Below are 25,660 nucleotides of genomic sequence, written 5' to 3'. Positions count from 1 at the left end.
TAATATATTAATCTATTTGTCCCATTACGAAAAATTCGAATTTATTTTAATTCGATCCAAATAAAAAGTGGATTTCACCCTTTACATATATTTGTATCACAAAATAGCCACTTACAATGTTATTTTTATTATTTTCTCCAACAATTACATTTACATGTATACCTCTGGGACTAATTAATTTGAATTTTTTCTTTATTTATTTTTTTGTATTGATGCGGAACTTGTCAAGACGGACGGCTTTGGAACTTAATTTTCCATGTGACTAGTGTGCGAAGACTTGTATGTTGGCTTAGAAATAGTAATGCATGTACGAGAGAATTCAGAACGGATAATCCAACTACGCCACTGTCAATATATTTTCTTTTAGTGATGAAGAAAATTTGCAGTGTCTGTAAGAAAATAGGTAATGAATAAATCTTATCTTATAATCATAATTGACAAATAATTACAAAGAATCAGTCTAGGTAGGTTAATCATAGTTAATTAGCTCATATCGAGAAAGTTAATAGGCTGCTTCTGCTTTGGTTGAGAGTTGAACTTGTAATTTTGTAATTATCAAGTCAATAGTTTGACCAACTTAGCTAAGTTGACCCCAACATATAGAAAGTGTTAGATGGATTCCGAAGGTGTATATATGACTCCCGCCACGTGTACATATTTTATTGAATAAAAAAAAGTGAGTGAATAAAAATAATGGTCTCTCTTTGTTTTTTAATCAATCATTATATGATACAAAATATGTGCTCCATCTCAATTGATAGTTGGATTGCACATTTATGTTTATATATATATATATATATATATATATATATATATATATATATATATTATATGCTCAATACATGCATCATGGAGACGAAGAAACTTCTTCGTCTCTGGGGGGAGACGCCATGGCCGGAGACAAAGAAAGTTTCTTCGTCCCCGGCGGAGACGCGTTTTTTTTTTTAAAAAAAATTAAAAAAAATTAAATTTGGGGTGACCTGTTACTAACCTGTAAAATCTGTAAATTGGACTAATTGCATGAAATTTGTTAGTTTAGAATTCAATTGTTGTTTTTTTTTTTTTTTTTTTTTTTTTTTTTGAGTTCAGTAGCCTAATTGCATTATTGTGTGTAATTTAATTGCCTATTTGACCCTTATTCCGACTATAAAATAGGAGTAAATGTAATATTGGATATTAAAAAAAAAAAATGAACAAAGTGTGGAAAAGTACAAAGTGCTCCCAATATATTTATGAATGTACAAAGTGTTGAAAAGTCTTTTGTCCAATTTAAAGTCTTTATATTGGATATTAAAAAAAAAATTGAACACAATTTTATATATGTTGATGTGAACTCTTTAAATATTTAATGCATAATATATATAGTCCATAAATGACAGGACTCGGGAAATTAAGATTATCATATTAAGCGCTTACTGTTATGCCAAAAGTTTTTTTTTTTTTTGAGTACTATTAACTCTGTTACAATATAATATTTGTTATAACTACTTTCTCAACCTATTGAAATACAAGGAGTCAATACCGTCTTTACTGGGGATCGAACCAGTGACCTCCCATTTGGGTAGTAGTCAATACTACGTTACAATGGTGTGATGCTGGACTCTCTAAGCCCCCGCCCAACAAAGATAACATATAAACTTGTATATAAAATTTTATTAACAAATAATATATACTCCGTAATAATGTTTTCCTGTGGGTTGCTTGACGACTTGGTAACCTTCAAAATGTATATATATAATAATAGACCTTGATAAGATACTACATTGTAATAGAGCTAGTACCATTCAAAAAAAAGACCTTGATAAGGATAATAGAGGAACAAACTTGATGTATGAGAATCATGTTCCACTTATTTGGTCACTTCTTTAGAAAATAATTTGTAATTTTGGTCTATAAATTGGGTACAAGTAATCATTTTGATTCTTAATTGTCCAATTTTATATATAACTATGAGCCTTTCTATTGCGTTTTTCGTAATGTTGTCTCTTATATTTTTTTTTTGAATGTTACTAGATCTATTACATTGTAGTATCTGTTCATATACTTTCTTAACCTACTGAAACACAAAGAACCAATAACGCCTCCACCGAGGCTCAAACTCACAACCTTCCAAATGAAAGTCCAACCCAGATACCATTAGACCATATAATCCTGGCTAATGTTGTCTCTTATATGTTTCCACTAATTATTCGCTAAATTTGATGGGGTTGAATATGATTTTGTAGGTATTACGTCATTGATCATGAAAATATATGGGAAAAGTTATAATAAAAGACAATAACTGTAGATAATCTAACTTAACCAAGTTGGTTAGACTATAGATTTGATAATCATAAAGTTTTAAATTTAACTCTTTGTGAAAGCGACATAATAGTATGTAATTTTCTTGATTTGAATCGATTAAGTATGAACAATCTTCTTGTGATCGTTTGCTGACTAGATTACAATGCGATATTTATCCTGTTCACGTGTATTTTTCATAGAGCAAAGATTTTTAATTATCTCACTTTGTCATTTTCATGTGGATGTTCGACGCATCTTCCTCGTCACTGCACAGCATGCCATTATGCCTATAAAAGGGGGCATAGCTATTAGCTAGCACTGTGCATACACAAAATCTACACACACATATATTAGCCATGAATCCCAAGCCCTTTTCTCTATTTTTCATACTTTTCTTCATCGCAACACTGCTTGTTTCGCCCATAACATGTGCCCGGGAACTATCCACTAAAACTAAAGGTACATTTCTAGCTTTCTTTCGAATATAAATCATGTATATTAAAAAGGAATAAGGTTCAAATTGGCCACTGAACGTAACCTGAAAATGCAATTAGGCCACTGAACAAAAAAAAAAAAGTGCAATTAGGTCACTGAACACTCCCAAAATGTGCAATTTCACCTGACAGCAGGTTACCCTCAATTTTAGCAGGTTATCTGCTTACGTGGTAGCTGAGTTGTCATTTTTAATAAATTTTAAATATTTTTTAATAAATTTTAATAATAAATTTTTATTTAAAATTTAAAAAAAAAATAAAAACGACTTTATTTTATTTTTTATTTAATTTTTTTTCAATTTTTTATAAAATTTATTATTAAAATTAATTATTAAAAATTATTTAAAAATTATTTAAAAATTATTAAAAATGTCAACTCAGCTGCCACGTAAGCAGGTAACCTGCTAAAATTGATGGTAACCTGCTATCCGGTGAAATTGCATACGTTTGGAGAGTTCAGTGGCCTAATTGCACGTTTTTGGAGTGTTTAGTGGCCTAATTGCACTTTTTTTTCATTCAGTGGCCTAATTGCATTTTCAGGTTACGTTCAGTGGCCAATTTGAACCTTATTCCTATTAAAAATTATATACCAAGTGGTGGAGCCGAGGTAGGAATGACAATTTCAATTTGTCTAGCGGATATCCACCTTAATTCATTTGGATTGAATTTTTTTGAATGATAGTGGGTGATAAGTCGGGTGAGTCTTAAGAAGGTAAATTCGCGGTGAGTCGGGTTAAGTTCTGGATCTATTACAAAACCCACTTAGAACCTCACCGGACCCACCATGTTTGTGTGTGACATATATATATATATATATATATATATATATATATATATATATATATATATATATATATAATAGTAAAATAAGTACTAGTATATAGTTATTTATAAAAGCAGGCCCGGCCCTGGGCAAGTGCAGGCTGGGCCCTTGCCCAGGGCCCACACTTAGAAGGGGCCCACCAGATTGTGCCATACCCTTTTATATATTCTATAGATGTTATAATAATTTGATATAGCTTTATGTTAACAAAGTGGAAGTTAGTTGAGCTGGTAAGGAATTTGGCTTCTATGATATAGATCCAGCGATCGAATCCCATTGTGCACATTTACATACTGTGTTACACGCATCTATAGTGTCGAACATTAAGCATTTAAAAGAAATAGTTTTATACATTACTCTTTATTTATATTCTAATTTGTACTCCGTATTATTTAAAATTTCATTTGTAATTTTGTGATTTTTTTAAATCTTTTTAAAATTTTGTGATTTTTTTAATCTTTTGAAATTTATAATATAAATTGATTTGTGATTCATATCAAATTTTGAATCTATTTCTATTTGAGTAATTTATTACTTATATTTAAAATATGTGCTATTTTATGAACTTTATAATGAGTTATGTATATGTAATATATTTTGTGATTTAGTTATGAAAAATATTTTTAAAAATAGTTTAGTTTTTTTATTATTATTATGAATTATCTAGACAATATAGTTTAAAAGTCCTATTGTGCATCATTGTATTCAAATTAATTTAGAAAAACTTGAAATTGATTTAAGTAAAAGGAAAAATATTTATAAATATGATAGCAATATAGAAGATGTGTTATTTATAATGTGTTTTTTATTTGAACTATTTTATCCAATTAATTATGCATTATATTTTATTATGAATATCTTTTATCACGTTTATGGTATTTTGATTTATTTATTGCTTCCAATAATTAAGATTTTATGCTATGCTCTTATTGTAAGTTTTTTTTTTTAATATAAATTTTTGTTAAAAATTACTTATTATTTATTATAATAATAATGTGATTCCCTATAAGCTCATTTGATTTTAAATTATTTATTCATTTTTATAAAGTGAGTATGACCAACACTTAGGGACAAAATCTATAATTATCCTAAAATTTAGGGTCGAAAAGTACAATTTTTCAATTCTTTATTTATGAATGCACTAATGCGGTTATTGCTTATTTTGAATTTAAGAATGCATCTAGAATTGTTTTCATGTGTATGTACAATTGTTAAAAACTTGTGAATCTTCAAGTTAATTTACATTAGTATTTTCTCCTTATTTAATTTAAATTTTAATTATAAATACATATATTAATTTAATATAGGGCCCATTTTTGTTGCTACGCCCCGGGCCTATAAAATGACAGGACCGGGCCTGTATAAAAGTTTCTATAACATCGTGTAACTTTTTACTATTTTTATATTTAAACTACTAAGTTTATTTTTAAAAATTAACAATTTAGTTATTATACTTAAATATTTCTATTATTTTATGTTTTAGTATAGCAAATGAATTTTATTATTTTATTATGTGTAAGTAATTTAAATATTATTTTAAAAAAAATATAAGATGATAAGTGGTGAGTACTCATAATGGGCACCTGCACCTGGTGGAGTGGGAGCCGGATGGGTTTTCAAAAAATCTACCCGATGCGGATTGGAGATGGGAGTAGATGGAGAAAATATAAAATGGATCGGGTGATAGAGGTAGCACTCCCTAACCCATTCTTGACCAATTGCCATCCCTAGCTGGAGGGAACCACAACTTTGGCTTGGGGTTGGGCTGGGCTCGTGCTGGTTCGGTCTTGGCCCTCCTTAGAGGTAAATTATGCTGTGCAAGGTGGACACGGTTTCAAAACTGTTAATAATTATAAATATGTAGTTCAAAAATTATGAACATATAGTTCTATAATTATGAACATAGAGTTGTGAACATAATTATGAACATATAGTTCTGTAATTATGAATATAGAGATTCAATAAATATTAATATGAAGTTCAAAAATTATGAATATATAGCTTTATAATTATGAACATATAGTTCAGTAATTATAAACATAGAGTTCTGTAATTATGAATATAGAGTCCAATAATTATGAATATGAAATCAGAAGTTATGAATATATAACTTTATAATTATGAACATATAATTTAATAATTATGAACATAGAACCGTGTCCACCTTGCAAGATGGACACGGTTCCACAGCATAACAATTGCTTCTTAGAGGGGTTCAAAATTAGCCCTATAAATACAGGGCCAATCTTGGGCCCAAGTCTCTAATGGGCCTGGCCAAGGTTTTTAATTTATAAAAATTATTATTTTTAAATATTTTTTAATCTTATATAGTTTTTATAATAAATTTTATATAATTTAATATCCTTATTTTTAAAGATTTTTAAATATTTAGTATAGTAGTTAAATGGTCTAATCAGGACCATCTCTGCACCAATTGTTATATGATGGATAAGGGGTAGATCGTGATCTAAAATTACATTCAAATTATGTACATTTAATTAATAAATTATGTGTATATTATAATTAACATATTGTGTACTTATAGTTAATCAATTGTGCACATATAAATAACATATATTATGTACTTTCAATTTATTTATAAGTACGTAATTTGTTAACTACACATACATAATCTTCATTTTGAACTAGAAACCACAATGCAATGTAGACCTGGTTCATGGTATAATTTGCTACTCCGCATAAGGCAACCCTGATCCAATTAAGCCTAGGCTGGCCTAGGAATTGCCAGATCCTAGCCCTTTTTTTTCTCGGGCCAATTCAAGGCTAGTTCAGTTCTGACCTGGCTAGTGACCACTTCTACCAAGTAGTTCTGCTTATTAATGAATCGGAGCGACATATCGTTAATAACTAATATGAATGTGTTTGAGATGATTAATTATAGAATTTTGCCTTAATTCTCTCCTTTATTAATTGCAGGAGACGCCACGACAGATGTTAGCCATGGCCCCAAGCCTATAAGTTACGGGGCATCAAGTCCGCCAGGCGTATGCAAACCATATATGAGATGTCCTATGCCACCAAAGAAGAAGTGCCCAAATCCCTACAGCAGCAACTGTAGTCCGTGAGATCAGAGAGCCATCCGATTAAATAATGCCGCCGACCGGCGTAGCCTGGGTTAAACAACGATATGATGGAATAAATAAATGAGTTGAGCAGAAAATCTCAGTTTCAGTTTGCTGTATGCATGTAGTGTGTTGTTATATTTAATTGTTGCAATTTGTTAAGACTTAGTAGTTTATTGTTAGTAATAGTAGGCCTATTCTTTTGGTTGGTTATAACTAGCTTCCTCTTCCTGTGGTTTGTATTCTATATATTCTGATGTCTTGAGATGAATAAACATGTCCCATTCAGCTCTTACATGGTATCAAAGCAATTGTAAGAATAACACGAATAGTGACTGGTTTTACCACAGGACTAAAAGTCTCGAAATAATCTCGACCCGGCTCTTGCAAAAAACCTTTTGCTACCAACCGGGCTTTGAACCTATCCACCGAGTCATCGGCTCTACGCTTCACCCGAAAAATCCACTTACAGCCAACCACTTCATGATTAGCCCGAGGGACTAATTCCCACGTAGAATTCCTCACCAATGCATTAAACTCCTCAGACATAGCAGTCCTCCACAACTCATTCTGCAAGGCTTGTGACATCGTTCGTGGTTCAATAGACGAGGCAATAGGATGTGTTGTCGTCACATTCACCAATTTGTCATTAAAATATTTAGGATTTGGGCGTCGTGGCCTGGCCACAACAGTTGGTTAGTCGGACTGTTCAGTAGATGGTAAGGACACTGACACGTTTGGCTGTGACATTTGGGAGGACTCCGGAACTTCAGGGACAGACGATAGCTGAGATTGCACCGCAGACAGGGCAAGATCAGAGAACACATGAGCGGAAGCAGAAATGTTTGGAGATTGCTGTGTGGGTTGTTCATCTAAAACCGGAGCAAATGGTGGAGTAGGCGAGACAGAAGCGGTGTCAGAATTATCTATAACAGGTAATGAGTGATTGAAATTCGGAATTATGATTTGTGGTGGTTGCTCCGCGGCCAATGACCAAGAGGAATTATTCTGTTGGTCACTAAATAGCGCTTGAAAAGGAAACTCATTAGTGACAAATGAGACATGTCGTGAAATATAAATACGACCACTAGCCGGTTCTAAACATTTATAGGCAGACTCGCTTAATGAGTAACATAAAAAGACACAAGGCAGTGATTTTGAGTTTAACTTGGCCGGAAAATATGGCTTTAACCAAGGAAAACACAAGCACCTAAATGGTTGAATTTTCCCGTAATTTGATTTTTTATTAAACAACTTTTGATACGGTGTTGAGTGTTGGAGAATAGGAGTGGGCATGCAGTTTATTAAATATAATGCCGCATGAAACGCAAAAGACCAATATGTAGAGGATATAGATGCATCGTGTAAAAAGGCCATACCCGTCTCTACAATATGTCTATGACGCCTTTCGGCGGACCCATTATGCTCCGGAGTGTGAGGTGGAGAGGTGAAGTGAGAAATCCCCATATGATTAAATGTAGGAATTAATTTGGTGTATTCACCACCATTATCAGAAAAAATGGAGATGATCTTGTACCCAAAATAATTTTCAATCATATTTTTAAAACTCAGAAAAACGCCATGAACATCATATTTGACTTTAAGAGGGAACAACCAAACGTATTTTGTGAAATGGTCAACAAAATTAATGTAATATCGGAACTCATCAACCGACGTGGTTGATGAGCTCCATACATCAGTGTAAACAAGTTGTAAAGGTTGTGAACTAGACATGGAATTAAAAGAAAATGACAATTTATGACTCTTATGCATATGACACGAAGTACAAGTAAATGAGTCAAGTGTCTGGCGATCAAAACTTATATTATTATTTTTTAGAATAGAGACTAAAACTTTATGGGATGGATGACCAAATTGATGATGCCACCTTGGAATTGAGGACTTGGAAGTCACATTGACTTCAGAACGCTGGACTGGAAGGCTGTAAACCTCATTCACGACCGGACCTCGTACTAGGTGTGTTCCCGACCGACGATCCTTAACAACAAAATGAGAGGCAAAGAATTCAACCGAAACGAGATTAGATTTGCAAAGTTTGGAAACAGAAATTAAGTTCTTTTGTAACTTAGGCACGCACAAAACATCGGACAAGACAAGCGACCGATTTGTAGACGGTAGAGAGACACACCAGTATGTGAAATATTTAATGACTTACCATCTCCCAAAACAATCTCGTCAGGTCCTGTATAATCTGAGCAGGTCTGTAGAGACGTAGGATCAGTAACAGTATGATGTGAGGCCCCAGAATCCATAATCCATGACTGTGTCGGCATTGAGTGGTATTCGTAGTATTCACCATAGGAGACGCACGTCCACCATTATGGTTCAAGAACATTAATATTATTATCTTTCAAAAACCTGGCAAGTTTACGACAGAACTTGGTATCATGCCCGGGATAATCACAATAATTGCAAAATCGGGTGGAACGATTTCCCGTGTTTCGCGACTGATTCTGTCTTCCATTGGACGCCGTCAAACATCCTTTGCCACGACGATTATTATTCTGCCATTGACCTTCAGCTACACCAGCGTTGGATGATGACCGTTGACCATTGAACCTTCGTTGTGTAGCATTAGCAGTGGGCATGTAGAGTTGTGTGGCAGCCTCATTATCCATCAACAATTGTTCATAATCAGTGAAGACATCGTGCAATTCATCGTATATGAGATGGTGTCAGCCCGCATACGGAGAGCCGCTACAATTCAAGATATCAGCAACCTATTCAGAAGTCTGGACATGTTTGACCCGTAGAGAGCCTGCACTAACTTGCTCACGAACAAAAAAATAATCGAGTGCCAAGTGTTTCATTCGGGAGTGAAAAACTGGATTCTTGCACACATACGAAGCACTTAAATTATTAGTAACCAGCACATGTGAACGTTGTAACCGAACCCCAAGCTCTTTTAACAAATTTTGAATCTACATGACCTCAGCAGCACAGTTAGCAAGTGCCCGAAACTCAGCTTGCGTAGAAGACCGAGACACAGATCGTTCTTTAGCAGATCTCCAGGAGACAACATTGGCACCAAAAAACACAACATATGCCGTCGTGGAGCGACCCCCATCATGAAGACCTCTCCAGTCCAAGTCAGAATAAGCCAAAAGAGAACCAGAAGGACCTCCGCGAAAGTGCAAGCCATAGTGAACAGTACCTTTCAAATAACGCAAAATTCGCTTCACAGACTACCAATGCACCTCAGCTGGGGACGCCATAAATTGAGCTAGACGATTCACTGCAAAGGAAATCTCTGGTCTGGTAATGACCAAATACTGCAACAGACCTATAGCCTGGCGATACATCGTCACATCAAAGGCTGGAGAAGTATCAGCACATAAGTCCACCGAGGGTGACATTGGCGTTGAAACTTCCTTCGGCCCCGTCATACCGAACTGGTCCAAAATATCAATCACGTACTGACTCTATGACAAGAATAATCCGTCAAACGTAGGAACCACCTCAACACCAAGAAAGTGATGGAGCGGACCCAAGTCCTTAAGTGAAAACCGATCAGCTAGGCACCGCACATACGAAGCAATGAAAGAAGCTATAGACTTCTTGAAGCCATAGGCAATAAGAAAATTAGATAGCTCTAAGTACCAAGCCCGCTGGGCTTGCTTTAAACCGTAAATTGCCTTTTTTAACTTGCATACATGGTTGGGCAAAACCAAATCAACAAAACCTTTGGGCTGCTCCATATAGACCTCTTCATACAAAGTACCATTCAAGAAGGCGTTGTTGACATCCAGTTGGCGTAACAACCATCCCTGTGACAAAGCCATTGCGCCACCGCTTGTTTGCTGGTTTTCGTAACAAGATTGGTCTCACTAATGGTGCGCCAATCTTGCGGGGGCGTGTTAAGACTTAGTAGTTTATTGTTAATAGTAGGCCTATTCTTTTGGTTGGTTGTAACTAGCTTCCTCTTCCTGTGGTTTGTATTCTATATATTCTGATGTCTTGAGATGAATAAACATGTCCCATTCAGCTCTTACACAATTGTACTTCAATTCCCATCTATCTTTCTTTCTACCTAATTTTCATTAGCTACTCTTCTTTGCTAATGTAAGAATATATGGAGTACATTCATCCGTTAATGGTTATGAGTTTATCTTGTCATCTAATAAAAAATATAAAATTAGTATTTATTTTTGTTTAATTTGTTAATACTTAATAGGCATGATAATTAAATCTTAATAAACACAATTATTTCAACAAATTAAAAATGTTAGTTATTCCATCTTCTCTATTAAAATCATTACATAATATACATGAAAATTTATAATTTATGTCTTTCATGTATAGCACAATTATAAATGTCACCCTTCAATTCTAAATGGTAGAAATATTGTCCCTGCATTGTCAAAATATGGTCATATATTGCCCCATATATGTATTATTATTATTATTATTATTATTATTATTATTATTATTATTATTATTATTAGAAAATTTGTATTTTTGTTCATAAATTGAGTACAACTAATCGTTTTGATCATTTTTTAAGTACTACTGACTCTATTACAATATAGTATATGTTCATAATTACTTTCTCACACTACTGAAGTACAAACAGTCAATATAAATCCCTATATCTTTTTGGATTGATGAGTACAATTTTAATTTGTTGACATTAAGTCAATAATCAGAGAAGTTACCTTGAAAGAAGGGATTGAATGGGTAAAGCATGGTAATTAAATCTTAACACAATTATTACACTATTATTTATAAACACGCTTGACAAAAAAAGTTATTCAATGAAAAAAATGATGGTGAAATTATATACTGCATGATCTTATGACTATTATTACAAAAAAATTATAAAAGATCATAAAATAATTAATATATTATGTTTAAATAAAAAAATATAAAATAAGAAAGAATTTGTGAGTCTAATAAAATAAGCACAATTTACATGTAATTATATTCAACAGTATTATTTAGAAGTGTTAACAACTTAAGGAAGTATCATTATCGATGACCTTGTAGTTTAATGGCACAAAGTGACTTTTTTATATGTGAGGTCATCATGAATTCAAGTTTTAGTGGGTGATATTGACATTAAAATTAACTATACAACAAATTTGTTATTCCTGTTATAATCTTGCTATTAATAACTTTTATTATATTTTTTATTTAATAATAACAAGATAAGATTTTAGATAATGATTATCAATTACAAATTTAGATATGGTATTTTCTAAATATTTATTGATTATATATTCGCAAATCGACCAACCTATAATTTTTGCGTTTACAAGTCTTCTTGTTGTATTTTATATGAATTGATAATTGGGTAGTCGATATCATGCGAAATGCAAATGAAGGAACTTTTGTAGTAGGAAATGAACTTCCATACACTTCAAAATAAAAATATCACTTGACTAAACCCGGATGAGGCCCGAAAATCAAATAGCCCTACCAGAATGTGTATTTTTGGTAAAACTTGTCCGGTTATCTTAATTTATAAATGATCATAATGAGGTAAACTAACTATCATAGATTTTTTTATAGCCAACTGACTCAAATCGAAAAGGTCAATAGGTCACTTTGTTTTAAGTCGAATTTGAAATCTTATAGTTACTAAGCTAACAAACTCGACCAACTTTACTGGGATTGCCTCATTATTTCTATTAATTTGCTTAGTATAGTCTGATACAAAACGTTACGATTGATTTATTATTAAATGTTAAATTATGGGACACTAAATTTAGACATGTAATCAATCATAATGTGTTACAACGACGCAAGATATTCTTAGCACAAATTTGAAGCCAGGAATTTACGTGGACTTGTCAAAACCGACGGCTTTTCAACTGTCTTAGTCCTTCCACGTGACTACGTGAGCATGTATGTCTAGTGTAAAGACTTATACATTGACTTGCAAGTTGCAAAAATAATGTATGGATTGTAGGACAACATTCACAACTATCAGCATTTATGTCGCACAAACAGTCTCTCAGTCAGTTCCTATTATTAACTCAAATGATCTATTTTCACACTTCCATCGACTTGAGGAGTTCAATCTTCAATCCGGCAACCCTACCTCCAAAATGTCTCCTTGTTGTTGGTGTGGTGACTTTAGGTCAGGTGGTCTACCACTTAAGCTAGCTCCGTAGGGCAAAATCTATTATTTCCTTATACTTATGTAATAGTCTTGAATCCGTGCACAATATGCCTATAAAAGGAGCCATATATAGCTCAGTTGTGTGTATACACAATCCACACATACACTACAACTACATATATATCAGCAGCCATGAATACCAAGCCCTTTTCTCTTGTTCTCATACTCCTTCTCTTGATTGTTTCGCCCCTAACATCTGCTAGGAAACTCTTTTCTGAAACTCAAGGTAACTTATTTCTCTTGCCAACATCATTCATATTTTTTGTTTTGATCTATTCGTCGTCTTTAAATTGATCAACTTTATAACAAGTTATCACATCTCCGTGTTATCTTTTACTTTATTTCAGTCTCGGGGTCAGGAGACTCGGGGCCGCCGGCAAAAGGCCATATTGGTTACAATCCTTTGAAGAAAAAACCCATATGTTATGGTACAAGGTACAGAACCTGTCTTCCTTCCCCCCCAAAAAAGCCACCATGCAATCCTTACAGACGCAACTGCAATTAAATCAAGCATGTAACCTGCGACCGGGCTAAGGATATATATATATATATATATATATATATATTATATATAAATTATTATCAAATAAATAAATGAGCTGAGCAGAAAATCTACTGTACGACAGTGTATACTAGATAAACTCACTCAAAACGTTGTATGAGAATTGTATTCCACCTATTCAGACAGACAGACACCCTTTCCAGGCAATTATTATTCCATCTTTGTAGCTAAAAGTTACTTTAATTTCCTTTGATTGTCTTATGTGATATATTAAGTATAATAAAATATAAAAAAAAATTATGGACTATTTATTTATTTATTTATTTATTTATTTATTTATTTTTGTTCGGTATGATGTTTAAATCTACTTACCATTCCAAATAGGTGGCCAAAGAATCGAACTTTGATGGTGAGATATTGATTCTTTGAGCTAAAAAGATTAAGAAAGTATAAAATAGATATTACGTTACCTTGTTAAGAATCATGTGTTTTAAAGGTTTTTGAGGATTTTGAGGATTTTCATGGAGTGTTTAAAAACACAAAAAGTCTGCTTAGCTTCTATCATATGAAAATTAAGTAAAACATAAAATTTTGTGTTCGTCTAATTGTTTTTAATATGCTTAAGAGAGTATGTTTAAATATTATTGTTCCAGTTAATCTATGAAATATAGTTAATATGACAAGTTTTAATTGATTTACAATTAAATTAGGGAGTTCTATTACATGTACTCCGATCCCTATTTCTACTCCCTCATACTTTTACTTCCTCATCATCAGACATATAATCAATTATTATTTTGACCAAAAAAAAAAAAAAACAGTATCACTCTTCATTCATTATATCAAAAAGGAATAGAGATGTCAAGTACCTTGTGCTCAGATAATACCTTTGTAACTCTCCTTGAGGGAAGGTCATAGACTCATAAGATCAAAAGACTACTGCAATAGATAGAGAAAGTATAGAACAGATACTATCTTTGTAATAGAGTCGTCAATAGTATTCAAAACAATATAATTATTAAAAAAAAAAAAAAGGAATAGATATTGAAATAGAGAATAAAAACCATTAAGGCAAATATAACATTATAAGGCAGATGCAATCAAGCTTACAAGCCAGTAAGTGCTTTAATTACATCATGCAAAAAGTAAAATCAGCAGCCACATCTGCTTTATATGAAAATCACACAGATACAAACATCATACATATAGAGTCTTTAAGTCTTAAAACTTTTCATTCATCCTTCTCCGATCCTTAGTTTTTAGCAGCAGATGACTTGCTACCTGATGTCTGCATGCAAAACAAAGAGCACAACTCATTATAATATTCACCAAATTAACCAAACAAATTAATTTGCGTAAATAATAATCCAAATCCAAAAAATAACCTAAATGGCTAAATTTTAGGAAAAAAGTGACCAATGATGATCACTTTGGTTGGTATGAGAGTGGTTGAAAAATGTGTTTTTAACCAAATTAAAAACCTTTAATTTTTAACCACTTTTTGGTGATCGGATGAAAATTATAGGATTTCCAGCCGTGACTTTTACCTATTTTTAAGTTTCAGGGGCTTCATAAAATTATTCACCAAATTAACTAAATGAATTTACAAAAACAAGAAACTTCGAACCCATAAAATTCGAGTTCACAATAACAACCTAACTGATTAAATTTTTTGACTACTAGAAAAAATGACGAGTGATCACTTTAACTAGTATCAAGAGTGGTTGGAAAAAAGGTGTTTTTTAAACAGAAACCCTCAATTTCCAACCACGCACTTGATACTTCTGAATGATCACAGGATTTCTAGCAGTGACTTTTACCTTCTTCCTGGGCTCCCGGGGCTTCTTGGGGGTCGATTTGGAGGCCGGAGCTTTGGCCTCCTTCTTGGAAGGGGCAGCAGGCTGGGAGCCAGCAGGTTTCTCAACCTTCATGGAGGCCATCTTCTGAGTTCTTCTTCACAAATAGTAGCTAATTGCTAGCTTGATGGTAGTGATGATGATGAGCTTCAGCTCCCTGTGAAGACACCTATTTATACCACTCTCTGGGCAAGTGGATTCAATGGAACCACTGAACTAGAAGCCCTTTCAAAAGTTAAGTACTGCATCTGATGCTTAGCATATAATTTAACTGCCATTATTTAGAGGATCAATTCTTATGTACCAATGTCCTTTAACAGGTATAGCTTGGCTTGTTTTTTTTTTTCCTTAAATAAAATTTGATTTGGCCTGTTGTTAGTTGAGTAGTGTATTTAGAATATATCCTCATGAAATGGAGGCTAATTTCTAGGCCTTTGCAATTGGCCTGGCACACCAAATATGCTTATCTCAAATATATGCCAAATGCTATTCTGATTTGCTTGAAGTTGCTTGATACTTGAGGGTTGGTTGCTGGGTGTAATAAATTTCGAAAGGCCGGGAACAATTGTGTAGATTACTTGGTAAATTTTTATTATATCGGGATGAAAAAAGTATGTTGTTTTCTAGAATGTCTATATATATATATATATATATATATATATATATATATATATCAAGTGAGTGTGTTGTGTTGATTTGGGTCAGATTCACATGGGCTTGGTATTATTATGGGTCATATCGTACCAGTTCACCTTAAAATGTAATACAAATAGACTCGAATTTACATTTTCGATTGTCGGTCTAGCCTGGCCCTCCTATGCTGGGAAATTATGTCGCGCAACCGTGTGTACCATGCATTGTGCACATAGAATTTGATTCATAATTTTTTATTATAAATTTATAATTTTTATATTATAGATTTATAATTTCTATATTATATATTCATAATTATTAAACTCTATATTTACAATTAAAAAACTTTATGTTCATAATTTTCAATGTTTATATTCCAAATTATTGAAATCTGTATTCACAAATTGTGAATAATGTTATTATTTAATATGTTATTTTCTATAATGTAATAGGATTAGTTTGTGGTGCTAGTTGTTTGACTTAGACTAGCCTAGTATGTAGGAGAACTTTACGTTATTTCTACCTCTTTAGTATTGTAATCCTATCTGATGAATACAGTTTGAATTTCCTCTTCTCATTTGGTATCAGTTAGCCTTACGTTAGATCCTCCTTTTTTCCCTCCCACCTCCTAAAATGTCTACCAACTCATCGGAAAGAACCGTAACCACCACCACCCCCTCCTCGGCCACCACCTCCAACCCCCTCTCGTCGGCACACCACTTTGTGTCGATCAAGCTTACGTCCCAGAATTTCTTATTTTGGCGTACGCAGTTGGTGCCCTTTTTACGTGGTCAGGAGCTCCTTGGGTTCGTCACCGGTGAGACACCGTGCCCGCCGGCCACCATCTCCTAATCCTATATGATGAATACAGTTTGAATTTCCTCTTCTCATCCAAATCACTGAACTATATATTCATAATTTGATAAATATACAGTTTAAAAATTATGAATCTATAGTATAGAAAATTATTAATCTACAGTTTAGAAATTATGAATCTATAGTATAGAAATTATGAATCTATGGTATAGAAATCATGGACCCAATTCCGTGTGCCCCTTGCATGGTGCACACGGTTGCACAGCATAACGCTCCTCGTACGTTGGCAAATTATGGTCCACACAGTGTTGTGTTGACCATAACAAAAAGTACATTTTTAATATACTAAATGTATATTATTCATATAATGAATGTACATTATACAAAATAATTTACTGTTACTCAAATAATGTACATTCTCTTAATACAATGTACATTTTTAATATACTGAATGTACATTATTTTACAATATACAAAATATGGTTCACGCAACTCGTATGGACCATGGTCCACACAATAATGATTGTCCTATGCTAGTTGCAATAGTTATTGCGTGGACCGTAGTTCACACAGCTATGTGGACCATGGCTCAAAAATGACGTCATTTTATTTAATTTTATTTTTTCACACGCTCAGCTGCAATATATATTTTTATAGCTCATACTGTACATTATTCTAAAATATAATGTATATTATTCTAAGACATAATGTATATTATTTTAAAACATAATATAAATTATATTATCCCAGATGTTTCATTATTCTAATACGTAATGTACATTATTCTTAACAAATAATATACATTATTTTAACACATAATGTATATTATTTTTACTCATAATATTCATGACGATATTTTTGGACCGTGATTCACACAGCTAGTTGCCTACTTGCAATAATTTGCCTACTTGCCTTTGGCATCATAGCTTGGCATTTTACTATTTTAAGTAGCTCACAGAAAATGGGAACTCAGATAGACAGATACAGAGGAAAGATGTTACATCCCACTAGAAAAAAAAGAATATCATTTGAAGAATAATAAGTTTTTTGTACACTGTTTTTCAGATAGCAGATTTGAGTTCAAATCATCAGTAGCTTATTACCCCTGGTTCCCAATCAGATGTATCAAAAACTAAAGGAATAAGATTTATGGACCCCGAGATTGTAAGACTGTCACGCATAGTATCCTGATTTTATTGATAAAAGAAAAAGAAAAATGAAAATCATATCTACTCCGGCAATTACTCTCGAAAAGTGTGCATTGAGTAAACTCTTTTTTTTTTTTTTTATCTTAGCGGACGGGGATCACAAGGAGATAAATCAGTTTAGATTGTCTACGGCTCAAACCAAGAAGGTCATAGGTCACCCTCCTAGCTGGCAAATGACCACAAAAAGGTAAACTAGCATAGATTGTCCATAGTTAATCGACTCAAACCAAGAAGGCCAATAGACGGCTCTCTGTGAGTCGAACTTAAAATCTTGTGATTACCAAGCCAACAACCCAACCAACTTGTAACATGATTTATTAACTGAAAGTACATAATATGTTAACTGCAAGTACATCATCTGAATGTGTCGTGGATCTTGGTCCATTGTATAACAATTGACTTGGAACTTTTTTTGTTTTTTTGGATGAATCAGAGTATGTCATGTAAGTAGTGAGTAATAACTGGAAGTGGAAGTAGAATTACTGGAAACTAATAAACTCATTATAAATTAATTGCTTAGAGTAAATACATATCAAATTTACACTTTAATTCTCAGAGTGACTGATGAGATTCCAGAAGACATCTCTTAATCAATATTACTCCCTCCTAATAACCTCTGTTGTGTTCAGATTATTATAATCAGCTCCCATAAACATCCTTAAAACTATCGAACCCTCAAGGCAACATAGGCCAAGATCCTAAACCCAACAAGCATGGCACCCAAAGCAGCAACATCAAACATCATGTTACCAATGTCAAGACACTTAATCCCTTCAAAATCCCTCACCCTACACTGCCTCCCAACCCCACACTCATAAACCTCATTTGCAGGGTACTGAACCCCCACAAGAAGCTTATAACTGAAGTGGCTAAAAGATGTGTATTTCATCCAGGTGAGGAAAGCAGGGATGTGTTGAATGTAGTACCCACTCACCAACAAGAACACGAGCATGGTGACCGATGAGAGCGTGGCGGCCTGCTTAACGTCCATCAGGATGGCCCCGAGGGCGAGGCCGAGGCTCTGGGAGACGAGCACGTTGAAGAGGATGATCAGGAGGGTTAAGGAGAAGGTGAGGAGGGAGGGCTTTAGCCCGCCCATCCAGTAAGTAACGGTGACGAAGATGGTGGGGAGGATGAGCTCCATTGGCAAATCTCCTGCGGTTCGGGCAAAGTAGTAGGACGAGAGGCGGTACATTCCCGAGGAGCGTTCCCGGATGAGCATTGGGCGTTCTTGTGGGAAGGCGAAGATGGAGTTGAACATTGGGAAGAATCCCCAGAAGATTGAGAAGAAAAAGAGTAGTCCCACCTGGGAGAATTAGGGGAGAAATAATGGTTATGTGAAGTTGGGAAAGAAAATGCAGAATATTTCCAGAGGTTATAAGTTATGATGAGTACCTGATCTTGAATGTGGTTTGTGTCACAGTGCCACCATAGAAGCCCTGACAGAAATGAGACAGACACCACCTGGAAAATCCTCAGCCCAGAAAAGGATTCATGTCTTCTTTCCTTCAGGCCTCTGCTCAACAACACACTGAACTGCAGCCACCAGCTTGTTGTCCATTGTTCTTCAGAACCTTAAAAAACATAACAAAAAACCTATGTAATGAATTCCCATTTGGGCAACAAAAACCTCCCACACCTATGTTGGTTCTGCTATTTACTTGATAATCACAAAGTTACAAATTCAATTCTAAGTGAGAGCGATAGACAGAAAACCAAAACTAATTGACTTTCTTGGTTTGGGCTTGTTGACAACATTGACCTTCTAAATTTGAACCGGTTACCAGTTCGACTTGACTGACCTATTAGTTCTTTTAGTTTGAGCTAATTAAGTATGGATAACATTAGCCTTCTTGTTTTGAGTCGGGTACAAGTTCAACCTTAAGCAGAAGCGACCTATTAGCGTTTTTAGTTTGAGTCGGCCAGCTATGGATAACCTATAAGTAACATTAGTCTTCTTGGTTTGAATCAGTTACAAGTTTGACTCCTAACAAGAACGGCCTATTGGCCTTCTTAGTTTAAATCAGCTATGGGCAACCTATAGGCAACATTGGCCTTGTTGGTTTGAGTCGGTTGCACCGACCAGGAGCAGCTTATTGGTCTTCTTAGTTTGAGTCGATTACAAGTTCGATTCTCAACGAGAATGGCTTATTAACATTCTCGATTTGAATCGGTTATGGGTAACCTAGGCTAGTTTACCTTGTTGTGATCATTTGCCTGTTAGGGTCACAAGACGAGTTTACCCAATAAATAATGACTACGGGTTTCCTCTTCCACCTAAAATGCAGCAATACAGAGATATTAACATACTTCTCAATGGCGAATTTCGCCTGCCTGCTGGAATTGAATCATGAGAGCTCCTCTCCACCTCCTCCTTCTTAACACTCTTCTTGTAACAGGAAATCAAGAACTGCTTAGTTGAAGTTTGGTTGTCAGCATTCTCTGCCCTTCCAACCAATTCATGTTGATCATCCTGCCTTGTATCAGGGGCTATACCTGCAACGTACACTTATTGCCATGAACTCAAAAATCCCTTTTTTGAGAAAAGTATTGAACAAAACATGAATGATTAGCACAGAATCAAATCAAAATGCACAGATTAGCTGTAATCTACACAGGTCAATATGTTTCCCTAATGGGACCTGAAAGAAAAGGAGAAAAAGAGAAACCAAAGTAGAAAAGCTGTAATAACATGAAGAAAGCAGAAAAGCAGTCAATTAACTTTTGCTCATTATTTCATAATTGACTAACTTTTGATTAAACAAGTGGCCACAATTGTAAAGCAAAAGATGAAATAAAGTATGGTTTTATTATTACAATTATTTTTAGGGGGAAAAAAAAAAAAGCCACCCGTGTGCCCTATTGGGAACGACCTATTGGACTTCTTGGTTTGAGCCAGTCAGCTACAGACAATCTAAGCTAGTTTACCTCTTTATGGTCCTGACTAGGGTCACAAGACGGGATTTACTCAGTAATAACTGCGTGTTTCATTGTTACCCAAATGTTTTGTTGGTAACAGTATGATTACATAATTGATCTGATTTGAAAAATCATGTCAGGGATATCAATTCTTCCTAATCACACTCAGAGATCATATCAAATTAGAACTAAAGAAGCCCAAACAAAGCTAGAAGACAACCCCAACAGTCCTTAAATAGAATTCCATTGTTTCCTGTCTGCTGGTCCTGTCCATGTAAGTACCAACTTGCTCTTTGTACATAGTTGGCTGTCATTAATGCCAAACAGACCCATTTTGACTTGTATTTTAGAAATGAGCAAACATTTAGCAATTTTGCTCAATCAAAATGGTGCCAGATCTCATCAGCAATCTACATTCACTGCTGTCTGGATCTTGAAATGGAAACCCATAATTTTCTTGACTTTTATTGTGTGGTTTTTGTGAGAGTCTTGTGTGAGCTTGACTTGTGTTTTGTAGTTAGGTAGAATGTCCAATCATTTAATTTGCCCTCTTAGCCCACCGTTACTGATCAGACATTGACATGTGAGAGACTGGGAGTGAAGCTAAGCCCATCTTTCCGAAATTCCCTCGTCCATAGGACCCACACTCCGACTCAATAAGATAGTTGAGTGATAAATCATTGTAATTTAACAACTCATTAGTTAGGAGGACTGGTGCCTAGTGTTCATAAAGAGTCCAGGCATTCAGTGTAACTAACTCATACACTGCTGTTGACAAGACTCGATTCTGTATCCTTGTTTACAGAGTTACAGTCGACTTAGTAATCAATTGAGCTGTCTTTACAGTGTAGAATGGAGCCAATCTAGATTGATTGAAAGTCATATTATAGTGTATGACAGAACACACAAATCCACCCACCCACCCACATACTTGCCCCCTCCCTAGCCTCCAGGAAGATAGGAAAGTTTGAAACCTTGAAGAAAATCCATGAAGAATTTAAGTCTCCGTACCAATCTAATCTTGCAAGGAGTACTCACCCCCAAAAATCAGGGTGTATATCGTCGGTACATAACCTTCTGACACTATTTGTAAAATAACTTAATCTAAATATCATCAATATCTAATATCAGTTTTAACTGTCAGATCCTTAAATTTTCACTCACTTATTATCATGATTGTACACTAAGATATTAATTAAATCCTCAATCTATGTCAAAAATTTGTGTTGATTTTAACCAACACATACTAAATACTTGTTCTATATTAAGATTTTGTGTTGATTTTAACTTACCACCCGAAATATCATTATAACTATAAGTAATTGTTAACCTCTGTCTGTCCTTGATATAACATGTGGAATTACCAATAAACACTTTTTAGTTATAGATAAATATGGACATATCATCATTATTACTCACAAAATTGTGAAATTAAACCGCAATCCAGCCAAGTTAGTCAGGTTATTAACTTGGTAATTAGAAAGTTACGATTTTCTTGAAACTAAACAGATAAGGAGATTAAGGAGGAGAGAATTTTCATACCATTTGCAAGATCGAGGAGAAAATCTGCAGGATTCATGAAGTTGAAAGCAGGAACGTATCCAATGGCTGCAAAATAGTCCATGACAGAGCTGCCCTTTCCACCATAAATGGGACAACCTTCGGACAGCACCAAAACCTCGTCAAACATTCGGTACAGGCGGCTGGAGGGCTGGTGGATGGTGGTGACGACGGTGCGGCCGCCGCGGGCCAGCCAGCGCAAGGTGGCGACGATGCGGTGGGCCGTGGTGGAGTCGAGGCCTGAAGTGGGCTCGTCTAGAAGTAACAAGCTTGGATTCACCAACATTTCTTGACCAATACTCACCCTTTTCCTCTCCCCGCCGGAAACCCCCCGGAACAAGGTCCCGCCGATCATGCTGTTCCGGCACCGCGTTAACCCCAGCTCCATGATCACCATCTCCGCCTGCTCAGCCTTCTCTGCTTTCGTCAGCTTCTCCGGCAACCTTAACAAAGCAGCGTAGGTTAGCGTCTCGAGGACCGTTAAATGAGGATACAAAACCTCGTCTTGGGTCACGAATCCTATCCTCCGCTTCACCGAGCTGGAAATCGGTTGGCCGTTGTACGTCACGGAGCCGGAGAATTTCCCCGGCAACCGTCCGGCCAGCGCCGTCAGCAGCGTCGTCTTCCCGCTCCCGGACGGCCCCAACATCGCCAGAAGCTCGCCCGGCCTCGCCGTCCCACTCACACCGTTAAGCAAAACTCGAGTTTGATTCCGTTTAGACGACGCTAAACAGCTCCCTCCATTGCTCTCTATCTTGATAGAATACGTAACATCCTCAAACTGCAACGTTTAAGGATGTTTCAATATTTAAACTTTCAAACAACACATAATATAAGAGTAGCCCACCCAATTGACCTTCTTAGTTTGAACAGATCAGCTATTAGCTTTAGCTAATCTAATTAATTCTAATTTAAGTTTTTTGCTGACTAGAATCACAACAGAGTTTATCAGTGAACACTCTCAGTAAACTTTTTTGTGATTCTTTGCCAGCTTAAATCTCAAGATAGGGTTTACCCAGTGTTTGGTTTGAGAAAGTGGCTTAGGGTTTCTCTCGTGACCCAAAAAAAAGAAGATAAGAAATTCATACATTACATAATACCTTGAGTGTGACGGGGTGCGAGGAGGCACGTAGAACTGAAAACTGGCCAGGAGGGGAGTGGTCTTGATCTGGGATTTCATTATTGGAGCAGGGACTTACATTACTTTTGGAGGAACTAATTATAGGAGGATCAATCTGGAGTTTAACACTCTCCATCCTAGAACACACAAGAACATTAGAAGAGCCGCCATGAACACTATCCTCTCGATCAGGATGCAACATTTTGGTTAATTAACCCAGGAACTAAGGTGAAGAAGATGATGAAAGTGAGGGAGATCAGATCAGAGAGAGAGAGAGAGGAGAGATGAAGGGGAAATAGTTGTTACAAGAATCACATGCAAAAGAAAGGTGGAAAAAGAGAGGGAGTTATGTGTGAGAGTTTTCTGGGCACGAGAAGAAGGAGATAGTGCTGGGACTAAAGATATAGGCGTCAGCAGAGAGAGAAAGAAGGAGAGAGAGAGAGGGGCAAAAAGTGTACATTATATTTTGTTGGAGTGAAGGGGAGATGTATAAAATTGAATGAAATGAAATTGGGGTATACAAGTGTCACTTTCCACTCTCTTTTTGTTGTAATTAAGTTTGTGCATAATTTAATTTATAGAAAAGTTTCTAGTGGATAAAGTCTGATTTTAGTCAACAAAAAAATTAGAAGTAAATAAATTAGTTTAGGTTGACGATTCAAATTAAGATGACTAAAATAGACCCTCTCACAATAAATTCAAAAATTAAATTAAATTATTATCATTATATATTTAATTATAATAAGTTAATAAATATTTAAATAAGCATTATTTTATAACTTTCATATCTAAACTATGCTAAAAAATAAGACAAATGGCTTGGAGATTTAAGGATGTCCATTCTCAAAATCGAGAATCAAACCATTGACCTTTGGTTATAAGGATGGATGAGTCCATTCCACTCAATCACACCCTCTAAGTTAATACAACCACGTTATATATGAATAATTTAGTCCGACTAAGCTGAATTTTGCTCTCAAATGCCATGAAAAAATTGAGACTAATTACGAATAGGATCTCAAACCTGACACATTTGATTAAGGTGAAAGAAATTTGTGTCATCTCAGTCGCGCTCCATGGGTGATATTGTGGCATTTTACTTGAATTATATGTGAGCTTTGACCAAGACTATGTGGTTTAATGGTACCTGAGTTAGACTTTCATTTGGAAGGTTGTGAGTTCGAACTTTAAGAGCCAATAGCATATTAAAAATGTCTAATGATCATTTCAATTAGGAAAATGTTATTTTTCCCTCTACGTTTTCCCTAATAATTCCTTCGATGACTTATATTAATTAGGTGTCATGAATTTATTGACCTTATCTATTTATAACTAAATACTAAAGAAACTAATTATATAATGACATGTCATGATGAATACATATATATATATATATATATATATATATATATATATATATATATATATAGGGATCAATTCAAGTGCATGCGAAGAATCTCCTAGCTAGGTGAAAGATGTGGTGAAATATAAACCATTGATCTAATCTAGATCAACGGCTTAAATCAAGAAAAATTATTTAAAAAAACGCGTTATCGGTCTTCCCATCTCTAAAGCACAACTTCAACATGGACATCATGTTTACAATAAGGTGAAGTTTGAGGAAGTGTTGCAGATTTCTGACGGGGTTGAAATTGGTTGGTTGTAAACCTAATACACTTTTCTATAATGCCCCGATTCATACATTAGGCAGGGCTTGCCAACTAAAAGAGGTTGAATATGCAGACAAATGGCGTCAAACCAAACACTTCAAGATATAAAACTACGCACCTTAAGATATAAAACCACGCACCTTAAGGTATAAAACAACGCACTTTAAGAAGAAAAACCACGCACCTAAAACTTTAGACATTCGCACCTAAAGAAGGAAAATAACGCACGTTAAGAAGGCAAACAACGCACCATAAAAAGGCAAACAACACATTTTAAAAAGGAAAACAACGCACCTAAAGATTTAGGCTGACGCACCTTAAGTTTCAAAAACTAACGCACCTTAAGAACACAGACCACGCACCTAAAGTTTTAGATCGACGCACTTTAAGTTTCAACAACTGACGCACCTTAAGCACACAACATAGAAACCACGCACCTTAAGCACACAGCACAGAAATCGTGCACTTAAGTACAAAAATCACGCACCTTAAGAAGGAAAAACCACACACCTTAAGAAGAAAAATCACGCACCTTAAATTTGACAGAG

The 25,660-nt window shown here is 34.9% G+C and overlaps 1 protein-coding gene and 2 long non-coding RNA genes across 3 annotated transcripts; 1 reads left to right on the top strand and 2 right to left on the bottom strand.

Moving 5' to 3' along the window:
- The first annotated feature begins 12,895 nt into the window (after window positions 1-12,895).
- On the top strand, window positions 12,896-13,647 carry LOC109171735. Its single transcript, XR_002052648.1, has 2 exons — window positions 12,896-13,054; window positions 13,176-13,647. It is a non-coding gene; the product is annotated as an uncharacterized LOC109171735 (long non-coding RNA).
- A 733-nt stretch (window positions 13,648-14,380) lies between these two features.
- Window positions 14,381-15,790, bottom strand: LOC109171727. Its single transcript, XR_002052647.1, has 2 exons — window positions 15,151-15,790; window positions 14,381-14,618 (listed from the first exon to the last, which is right to left on the bottom strand). It is a non-coding gene; the product is annotated as an uncharacterized LOC109171727 (long non-coding RNA).
- Window positions 15,791-18,322: 2,532 nt separating this feature from the next.
- Window positions 18,323-23,888, bottom strand: LOC109171719 (ABC transporter G family member 21). The gene is made up of 5 exons (XM_019320777.1): window positions 23,423-23,888; window positions 22,305-23,103; window positions 20,154-20,339; window positions 19,239-19,417; window positions 18,323-19,149 (listed from the first exon to the last, which is right to left on the bottom strand). The coding sequence occupies exons 1-5, from the start codon at window positions 23,642-23,644 to the stop codon at window positions 18,508-18,510; spliced, it is 2,028 nt and encodes a 675-aa protein (XP_019176322.1). The 5' UTR covers window positions 23,645-23,888; the 3' UTR covers window positions 18,323-18,507.
- Window positions 23,889-25,660: the final 1,772 nt, after the last annotated feature.

Source organism: Ipomoea nil, unplaced genomic scaffold (genome assembly GCF_001879475.1).
Source record: "Ipomoea nil cultivar Tokyo-kokei standard unplaced genomic scaffold, Asagao_1.1 scaffold0143, whole genome shotgun sequence".
Taxonomy (NCBI): Eukaryota; Viridiplantae; Streptophyta; class Magnoliopsida; order Solanales; family Convolvulaceae; genus Ipomoea; species Ipomoea nil.
This window is presented reverse-complemented; position numbering and strand designations above follow the sequence as displayed.